This window comes from Phascolarctos cinereus, unplaced genomic scaffold (genome assembly GCF_003287225.1).
Source record: "Phascolarctos cinereus isolate Bilbo 61053 unplaced genomic scaffold, phaCin_HiC Scaffold_2;HRSCAF=192, whole genome shotgun sequence".
In the NCBI taxonomy this organism is placed as follows: domain Eukaryota; kingdom Metazoa; phylum Chordata; class Mammalia; order Diprotodontia; family Phascolarctidae; genus Phascolarctos; species Phascolarctos cinereus.
The window spans coordinates 147,797,512-147,808,246 of NW_027555625.1; the positions used below are offsets into that span (position 1 = coordinate 147,797,512).

The following is a 10,735-nucleotide window of genomic DNA, read 5'->3' on the forward strand; positions in this document are numbered from 1 at the left end:
GCAAGTCATATAACTTCTTGGAGCTTCAGTTTTCTTATTTGTAAAATGAGGAGATTGGATTCAACAGCTTCTGGGTTCCCTTCCAGCCCTAAATCTATGACCCTATGACATATCCTGTAATACCAATAAAAGTTTGGATTTTGTTAATAAAAGGAATAAACAGAATAATGGCAAATCAGCAATATGTGGTTGTTTTCTAGCCATTGAATATAACAGCCAACAGATCCTGGATATTGTCTTTATATTGAGACTGCTTCGGCTCATGAGGATTATTGACAGCATTCAGAGGTAAAAACTAAAATTATGTAAATAAGTCAAAAACCTCAAGGGAGTGATATATGGTGGAGCTACATCATAGAATGTTAGAACTGGAAGAGGCCCTAGGGATCATCTAGTTTAAACCCTGATTTTATAGATCAGGGAACTCAGGGTTGGAAAGGAGGAGTGGTTTGTCCAAAACAAGTTAACGATGAGGGTTATTGCTTGATCCTGGGTGTATTAGAAAACTGTTCAAGCTAAGCCTGATATATAATATTTATTCTCAGTGATAAGAAATAGAACATTCTGGGCTGAAAATATTCTTGTGTTAGAAATGGGAATACACTCAACTTAATGAATCAGAATAGTGAAGGTGGGAGTGGGAGGGGGAAATGAGTAAGGGGATAGGTGGAAGTGAGTTTGTTTAGGGAACAAGCTGATGAGGCATTTTTGAAAAAGAGAGAGAGGCTGATGCTACCAGTCTGGTTTTGTGGTATAGAAAGACACAATCAGCTGCTTGCTGCCTTTTGAGTTAGGAATGAAGAAGCTAGGCTGTCTACAGACACGTGAGATACTCCTGCCAGCGAACTATGGCTGTTCTCTGAGCTAGCAATGATCACTGGCCAAAAGTTTTCGGTCATCTGCAGGACTCCTCAGTATTGTTCTTCACCGAAATGAGAGGGAAGTAAAGTTAGCTGAGGCAGGAAAGCAAGGTGTCCCAAACCCTGGGTATTTTCCTGGCTGCTGGTGCCTTGAATTTACTCTCCAGTCTATCTCAACCTTGATTGTCTGCCCTTTTAATTGACACTTTGACAATCCATCTTGCTGACTCTTCAGATTCTGGTCCTGTTTGCATTTACTTTTGACCCCATGCCTTTATCTGTCCCCTCCAGCAGCTCTATCTTCTTGCTTTCTCTTTATATACTTGGATACTCCTTGCTACACTGACCTCCTTCCCTACCACATTTTTTTTTGTTGCAAATATTGAAGCTTTCCAACCCAGCAAGAAAAACTATTAGGCCCCACCCTTAGGGCGCTTGTCCAGTAGCTTTCTTGGATGCTGTTAACTGTAGCCTAGATGCCCACACACTTCCAGTTAAGTCTGCTGTCATTACCTTCCTTTTATAGACTGAGAGACTTTAAGGGAGACTCTATGAGGATGGGGAGAAAACTATGAGACAGACATCTATGTCTACTTTTTTGACATTAAAAGAAGAAAGAGTCACAGGACAGTTTTTTAACAATAATTTTAATTTGAAGGGTCAGGCTAATCAGTGTACTGTATTTCCTGTACATCTGCTCCTTTACTATAGCTTTGAAACTTTTGTTTGACCTTAGATTCCGGGTTATAATGACAACCTTAATTAATATCATCCCCACGATGCTGACATTTGGTGGACTTGTTTTGGTAAGTGTGCTTGTTAACTTTTAATCAGAAAGTAAACGTCACATACATGTCTGTTCCTGAGAGTGATCCTTCTGAGAGACTTTTGGAGAACTTTTAGATAAAGAAAAGAAAGGCAATGTTACTTAAAATGATTACAATTGAATAGTTTATAGAACCTAATTTTACAGAAGATTAAATCTTAGACTGAATTTCTGTATCGATTGACTACTTAGCAGTATCACAGTGTAATGGATAGATGAATTTGGAATCAGAAATACTTGTGTTTGAGTCCTGCCTCAGACGCTTACTAGCTAAGTGACCCTTGGCAGGTCACTTAGCCTCAGTTTCCTCATCTATAAAATGGGGGTACTAATAACCTTATCACCTCAAAGGATGATTGAAATAGGAAATAATTAGCAGAGAGAAGGCACTAGAATTAAGAGGGGTTGGGGAAGGCTTCCAGTTGAAGATGGGATTTTAGTTGGGCTTTAAAGGAAGCTATGGAAGTCGATAGGTAGAGTGGAGAAGGAAGGCAATCCAGGCATAAGGAAGAGGCAGAGAAAATGCCCAGAGCCAAAAGATAGAATGTCTTGTTGATGGAATGGCAAGGAGGCCATGGCACTGGATTGAAGAGTATGTGTTGGGGAGTAAGGTGTTAGAAGACTAGAAAGGTAGGAGGGGACAGGTTATGTTGTTATAGTCATCATTATTGTTATTAGCATCATCATTATGATGCCATTATTAGCCACCAAATGGCTAAATGGTTTTGGGGCTTTTCTTTTTAAAAATAAGTTCAAGTTGAAGCCGCTACCACCAATTTCCCACGTGTTCCCTTTGGTTTACTGTAAGATAGGCTGTCTAATTACCTAGCTGGGCTTTCTTACAACATCATTCTTCCAATGTCCCCCATCCTCTTGGATATGAATGACTCAAGTGATTCACTTTTCAGGTGGTGTACTATATGTTTGCTATCATCGGGATGGAATTGTTTCAAGACAAAGTCCAGTTCTTCTCTGAGAGTTCCACCGATCCTCATGCTCTGGACTGTGGGAACCCAGCCTTGAAAGAGTCAACATTTGCCCGAAGCAGATACTGTAAGAATAATTTCAATGATCTTGCCTCTTCGTTCATCGTACTGATGGAGCTCACTGTGGTAAATCAGTGGCATGATATCCTTTCCCTGAAATTAGGGGAGGGAACTATCAGAAGGTATAAACTTGAGGGTTAGATCAAGAGACTGCTAGTCTGTCCATTGGCAGAATTATTTTCTAAATTTTTAGCTTAGATTCATACCTGAGGCTAATAGGAAGACCAAGTATTTGATTTATTGTGACATATAGAAAAGCCCTATATTGAATGAAGTCATAGTAGTCTTTGAAGTATATAAGACCATAGAATTACAAACTTAGACCTAGAAGAGACCTTAGAAATCAATTACTTCACTTCTCTCATTTTACAAGAAAACTGAGACCCATGTCAGACACTGTGCTTAGAACTAGGGATACAAAGAAAGGCAAAAAAAAAAAAAACCAGTCCCTGCTCTCAAGGAGCTCACAGACTACTGGGGGAAACAACATAGAAACAACGACATATAAACAGAATATGTATACAGTAAAGTGGAAAGTACTAGAATTAGAAGGGACTAGCTTCCTGTGGAAGTTGGGATTTTAGCTGAGGGAGCGAGGAGGAGGAGATAAAGAGGGAAAGAATTCCAGGCATGAGGGACAGCCAGCAAAAATGCTCAAAGGCCAGAGATGGAATGTCATGTATGAGAAACAGGAAGGAGGCCAGTGGCATGACAGTGTATGTGAAGGGGAGCAAGGGGTGAAAAGACTGGAAAGGTAGTGGTGGGGCAGGTAGTGGAAGGCTTTAATGGCCAAGTAGAGAATTTTATATTTGCTCCTGGAGGTAATAAGGAGTTACCTGAATTTATTGAATTGAGTTTACTGAATGGAAAGGTGACATGGTCAGACCTGAGCTTTAGGAAGATCAGTTTGACAGCTGAATGGAGGATGGAGTAGGGGCTGACTTGAGGCAGGCAGACTAATTAGCAGACTATTGCTTAAGTCTGAGAGTGAGGCAATGAGGGCTTTCACTAGAGTGGTTGCAGTGTTGGTGGTAGTAGTGTCAGAGAGAGAAGGGGACATATAAGAAAGTTGTACAAAGACAGAAATGACAGGACTGGTAGCTGGTTGGATGTGGTTGGGGCAAGGTGTGGTGAGAGAGTCAGGAGTCAAGAATGATGCCTAGGCAGTGAGCCTGGGTGACTGGGGAGAGGGTGGTAGTAACAGGGAAGTTAGGGAGGAGGGTTTGGTTATGGGAGTGGGGTGAGGGAAGGGAAGTTAATGAGTTCAATTTTAGACGTGTGAAGTTTAAGATGCCTATGGGACATCCGATTCAAGATGTCAGTAGGCAAATGCAGACATGAGAAGGGAGGTCAAGAAAGAAGTTAGGCCTGGAAAAGTCGATCTGAGAGTCGTCTGCATAGAGAGTGCAATTGAATCCATGGGAGATGATGAGATCACCCAGTGAAATAGTATAGAGGAAGAAGAGAAGAGAACCCAGGTAAGAGCCCCGTGAGAAAGCCTCTATTAGTAGGAACAACCTGGATAAAGATCCAGCAAAAGAGACTGAGAAGGAGTGATTGGATATGTAGGTGGAGAACCAGGGGGTGAATCATGTCAAGAAAACCTAGAGCAGGGGTGGGAACCTGCTGCCTCGAGGCCACATGTGGCCTTCCAGGTCCTTGGGTGTGGCCTTTTCACTAAGTCTAAGTTTTATAGAACAAATCCTTTTATTAAGGAGATTTGTTCGGTGAAGTTTGGATTCAGTCAAAGGGACTAGACCCAAGGACCTAGAGGGCCACAGGTTCCTCACCCCAAAGAGAGGGTATTAAGGAGAAGAGGGTGATCAACAGTGTCACAAGCTGCAGAGAGGTCAAGAAGGATGAGCCCTGAGAACAGTCCATTAGATTTGGCATCTGCCAGATCACTGGGAACTTTGGAGAGAGTCATTTAGGTTGAATCAAGTGAAAGTGTTCTGAAGTCTGGGGAGACATGGGTATCTTTGTAGTCAATAGGGAAGCAGCCAGTAGACAGGGAGAGATTGAAGGTTAATGAGAGAGTAGAGATAGTAGAGGGGGCAATCTGTGGGAGAATATGGGATTGAATGGGATCCCTTGTGAATGAGAATCGGGGTTTGCCTTAGCAAGGCCCCCTCTTCTCACAAGGCAAAGGAAGGAGTAGATAGTGGCAGAAGGCATTTGAGGAATGTGAGGTGAGGAGGAAGAGAGAAGAGGGAGCTCTCAGTGAATGACCTCAATTTTTTTCAGGGAAATCTGAGGCAAACTTCTCAACTGAGAGAGTGGAGGAGACAGGGAACTGTGGGAAATTTGAGGAAGGATGAAAAGGTTGGGAAAAGCCCCTGGGGTGAGTGGAATAATGATTCAGTTGGGGAGATATAAAAGGATTGCCTTGCTACATCGAGGTTCCTGATCACACAGATACTAACGGGAGACATGAGCTGGTCCTCTGATGCTAAATCTCATGCTCTTTCTAATGCACCAATAAAACCTGAGAATGGAATTTAATTAAAGCAGGGAGACTTCTAGTGTCTCCATACATTAAAATTGAATTTCCTTGATTATGGATTCATAGATTGATTCATAGACCTTAGAGATCATCCAGTCCAACCCACTCACCTTTTTTCAGAGATCAGAAAACTAATCTTTTCAGGTATCTTTTGTTTTCTTTCTACCTTAACTTCATACTTATTGCTGGTGGTTTTGCCCTTGTAACTCATCAGGCTACAAAGCTATTCTTCATTGCCTTCCATATTGTGGTCGTCATCCTCATTGTTAAGTAAGTTCATGAGTTCTCTCCTACCTGTGCTTGGAAAAAGGGTTTAGATCTCTTCCTATCTCTAAGCCCCATCCCACTTTGCCTCTCTAATGGCACTTACCACATCCTATCTTTGCATTATAGTTCTTTCTGGATATAACTTATCCTTTCCTATTAGACTGAATGTTCCTTGATGATAGAAACTGTCTTACCCATCTTTATATCTTCCATAATGAATGGCACATGCCATATACATAGTAAGTGTTCAGTGTTTGAATGAGTAGAATGGAATGTGTTCCTAAGACTCTCTTGGTAAATTTGTCAATAAGAGAAGAATACCTGGAAGTGACATTAGGAGGAAAAGAAACACTGTAGACGACCCAAGTTTAGCCCCTTTGTTGTCTTCTATAGGCTGAATGGAATGAGGACTGAGAAAAAACTATTAGATTTGGCCATTCAGACATCATTGGCAACTTTGGAGAGAATCATTTAGGTTGAATGAGGAGGTAGGAAGGTGGATTGTAGAGAGTTAAGAAGAGATTGCAAGGAAAGGAAGTGGAAGTACTTGTTGTAGACAGCCTTCTAAAAAATCTTAATCACAAAAGGGAAGAAAGAGATAGCACACAGCCAGTGAGAATGGAGGATCAAGTGAGGGTTTTTTGAAGTTGAGGGAAACATGAGTATATTTGTGGAAGTCATAGAAGAAATGAATAATCCCTACCAATATGTAGTTATAGAAGTGGTAAGAAAGATGGAGGCAAGTCAACAAAAAAGTTTTGATCACTTGTACACTCTGTCCTTTTCCGTAAAAATTGTAAAAAGCATTGTTATAATTTTGCTAAAGACCTAGTTATAAATAATTTCAAATGAGGGCTAAGATTCCAGAATGAGTTAGAAAGGTCTTTAAAGGTAATTTAATTGTAGCCATTCCTCTACAATATTTTCAGAGAGTGAAAACCTCTACCTGGGAGCTGTCTTCTCTTTAAACCAGATCCCATTTTCTTTGTGAATTAAATGCTCAAGTTGTGAACTGGATAGAGAGGAGTAACTGGTCCAAAAAAAAACCACCCAAGCCCAGATGGAACATTTGCACCCTCCTGAGCCTTCTTTTAGCAACAGCCTGATTGATGTAGGCTCCAATACCTTCTTATGTCTTGACATCTTTTTGTGAAACCACAACTGATAATAATCCGTGTAATACCTTTTATTTTTCTCTCCATCACAGTATTTTTGTAGCATTCATTTTGGAGGCCTTCTTTGTGGAATATTCATTAGAAAAAAGTGAAATAGAAACTACTATTGAGAAGAAAATTCAAGAGCTGGGTATGGGAATTCAAGAGTGAGTAACCTGTTTAGTTAAGTTTCTCTGACTGAATTCTGAAGGTAGAAGGTACTTCTAATATAGTAACCTACCTATGTCTAACATTTGTATTTCCCCCAGGGTACCTCTCACAGTGCCATGCACTTAGGAAGTATGCAATAAATACTTGGATGGATGGATATGTGGATAGATGCATATAAATAATTGGACTTTAATAAATGATATTATGAATTGGACTTTAATAGAATGAGTCTATAGATGGCCAGATAGGCTGTTGATATAAATGCCTGATGTTTCACATTATTTTTGCTTCTGTCTAACAGGGAAAATATCCCTGATGGGCGACTGATAGACAACATGGAAACAAATGAAAATGACCTTAGTGGCAGAGAAGAAATGCAAAAGCAAAGCTCAAAAGGATTGTTCTTCCGAATTGCTTCAAAAAGTAAGTACTAACTTCACTGAGAACTAGGAGGCTTGATGAGGAAAGAGCTATGTTCCTCAGGTGTAAAATGAGGGGATTGGCTCAGGTGACGTCTAAGGCTCCTTCAGATCTAAATCTCTGATCCTGTATGATTTTTGTTTGTGCTTCCCCATCAATTATCCATCCACTGGGGATCTGTCCAATTTGACAGAGGTCTTCCTTTGGCTTTAACATCTTTAAGCTACTGAATAAACCACTTGGATTGTCCATCTGTCATTTCTTATTCTTGTTATATGACCGGCCAGTTGTTATCTTTTCTAGTCATAAGCTTCCTTGATTAATGTCTTTTTTAAAAATACTATTTCTTATATGTAAGTAGTAAATGGAGCTTGCTGTAGCCTGCTTACTTATACTCACCAGGAATACCTATTACTTTCTGAGTTGTCATTTTCAATTCTCCCTAGATCATTGTTTCTGTGATTTATAGTCTATATATAGCACCCGTGGAAGAATTTTGATATTAAAGAGAAAGGTCCTTATGGAAGGCACCAATTTGAGATCAGAAAAAGCCCTATGCAATTCCAAAATACAATTTTCAATTCAATCAGCTTTCCTTAGAGATTTTACTAGGCTGGGAATAAATAGATCAAATTGACATAGTTGCTACCCTCAAGAAGAACACATTCCACAGAGGGGAAATGTACAACATACACAGAGAATGGGTACAGAGAAAAGGGTAAGAATAGGAAGTGATGAGGGCAAAGGAGATATGCAAAGAAATGCTTCAGCCTGATTTCCTTCTATTATAGGTGTTCTTGACCAGGGGCCTATAAACTTGTGTTTTTTAAGTATATTTTGATAGGTATTTCAACATAATTTGTTTCTTTTGTAGTCCTGCATATTTTATTTTATGTATTTAAAAACATTATTTTGGAAAGGAGTCCACAGGCTTCATCAGATTGCCAAAGGGGTCCATGACGGAAAAAAGATTAAGAATTCTTGGCTTGTTGAGTTCTGGGTGTAGTTTTTGATCCCTTTGCTGCATCAGTTACAAATGAACTGTATATGATAATATGAAAAATGTTTTTTATCCACTTCTTTTTCAGTGTGGGGATATGGAGAGCCTACACGGGGCTGGGAGAATAAAGGATGAGACTGGAAAATTCTGTGTTTAGTCAGGGTAGAATATAGAGTGTATGGATTGCACTGCTTCTCAGTGTGACGTAAGGCTAGAAAGTTAGGTGGGAGACAAATTGTGGGGGGCCTTTAGTAAGCGTAAGGAAAACAAACTCCTTATGTTCTTACCCTTAAAATGTAAAAATTTGTCCTATAGGCAATAGGGAGGCACTGAAAGTTTTTGAGACAGAGTGGCAAGGTCATGCCTGTCCTTAGGAAGATGATTTTGGTGGGTGGAAAGGATGAATTGGGGTGGTAAATTCTGGAGTTAGGGAGACTAGTCAGGAGGCTGTTAACAATTGTCTTATGGAGAAGTGATGGCTGTGAGGATACAGAGTGGTTGGATACAAGAGAGATTCTGGAGGTGAAACTGAGCAAATTGGCAGCTGATTGGATATGGGGACATAAGTGATCAGGAAAAATCAAAGATATTTCACAGGCCTTAGTGACTAGGAAGAGGGTGGCATTATCAGTAGAAACAGGCAAAATGGAAGGAGAATAGACAAATAGGGAAATTTACTAGGTTGTGTGTGGGGAAGAAGCTGAGGTTGTTTTTTTTTTTTCATTTTAACTATATTGCTTTAGAGGAACCCAGGAGACCCTGCACATAGTAGGTACTTAAATGTTTGTTGAATTGAATTGTGAGGATATAAACATTTATTGTGATGACAAACACAGTTGGTAGAGCAAACCTGAAAGAAAGTCCTACGTGATGGTGATGGTGATCAGTAATGATGCTGATGATTCCTTCATCCTCAAAGAAGTCTTTTTTATGTGTGTGATCTATTCATGCTCTTAAGTATGAGTTCAATCTGGAATTAGAAGGTTTTGTTGCATGGAGCAAGATGCACCACGTGTGGAAGGTGGATTTTGAGTCACTACTTGTTATTTATATTCATTCTCTTATTTTAGTTTTAAGTAGATTCAGAGCATTTTTATTTGGCCTAGTTCAGCAATTGATATTTGATTGGGGAGCCTCTGAATCACGTTGACCTCAGCAACAGTCAAAATTAAAAAATCTCTCTTTGTAATGACTCACATCTCCTCCTTCCAGGGTACAGGACAGTTGATGCATTATTACAACAGATGTTTGAATCTGAAATCTCTCCGGAAGATGAAGGACCTGCCTTGGATGAAATTTTGAACCTTTCACCCAGTGATATGCATCCAAAGAATCCAACCTTTGAAAATTCTGCATAGTCCAAGCTTGAAAGGGAACGCAACTGGAAATGTGATGAGTGGTATCTTTTTTTGTATATGTACTTGGGGATTTTTATTTCTCCTTTGTAGTCTCATGAAGTCTGCTAAAAGGCCTTTTGTCCAACTGAGGAAGTTGGGAAGTAACCTCTCTCGGAGATCTGGCAGAATTTTTTTTTTTGTCATATGACCAAGATAACCTTTTCGCTCAGAGCCCACTGAAGGCCTTTTACTTTGTACAGCTGTTTTTCCTGAAATTGAAATGAAACTTTGAAAACAAATAGGGAATACTTTTATGCAGGGATTATTAATAGCACTTTCTGTGCATATGTGTGTACATATGGAATTTTTATTTCAATGTGTATGTAAAATCCTAGTAGTTTATTTTTACACAATATTCTGCCATCCTACTAAATAGATGTTGTCATGTTCTAAGAATTTAAAGTATTCAAATAATTAATGGACTGTTTTCTAATACAGTAGCTCCTAGAGGGAGTGTTGCTTTATACATGATAGAAAATATGAATGTGGGAATAAAATTATGTAGAGATTATGTTATGGTTTGAGTTTTGAAATACTTTGTTGCTTTTTGGCTTCTTAAAATCTGACCCATTCTCCATCCTTGGTGATTCTTAAATTAGTGTTAGTACCCATGAACTGGGAGGTTTTTTTTCCAATAATTATGTAACAATAGCAAGTATTTGTATAGCACTTCAAGGTTTATAAAGCACTTTAAATATTATCTAATTTTATCCTCACAATAAACCTGGGAGGTGGATGCTATTACTGTTCCCATTTTACAGATGAGGAAACTAAGACAGATAGGTTAAGTGACTTGCCCAGGGTCCCACAGCTAGTAATTGTCTGAGGGCTGGATTTGAGCTCAGGTCTTCTTGACTCCAGGAAAATCATTTAATGAAGACCATTTTCTGTCTGATTCTTTTAAAAGATTCAGCTTCCTCTCCACAAGGACAAATAGCCAAGAATGACAGTTTGGGTTATCAAGTTCCCCTTTTTCTATTGTGCAAGGGACTAGGATTAAATGTGATTTGGAAGAGGCAGGCACCAGGGACTGTACTTGGTGCCCAGGGGGCAAGGGCCAATCCCACATTGGCAAACATTGTGAAAGTTCA

The 10,735-nt window shown here is 39.6% G+C and overlaps 1 protein-coding gene across 1 annotated transcript in view; it reads left to right on the plus strand.

Moving 5' to 3' along the window:
- LOC110209462 (two pore channel protein 2-like) overlaps positions 1 to 10,155 on the plus strand; it is a 57,035-nt gene extending 46,880 nt beyond the window's left edge. Inside the window, 7 exon segments of the mRNA XM_020987953.2 lie at positions 201 to 288; positions 1,597 to 1,666; positions 2,595 to 2,814; positions 5,415 to 5,505; positions 6,710 to 6,823; positions 7,129 to 7,250; positions 9,460 to 10,155. Coding sequence (XP_020843612.1) covers positions 201 to 288; positions 1,597 to 1,666; positions 2,595 to 2,814; positions 5,415 to 5,505; positions 6,710 to 6,823; positions 7,129 to 7,250; positions 9,460 to 9,605 — 851 coding nt within the window. The 3' untranslated portion in view covers positions 9,606 to 10,155.
- The last annotated feature ends 580 nt before the right edge of the window (positions 10,156 to 10,735 follow it).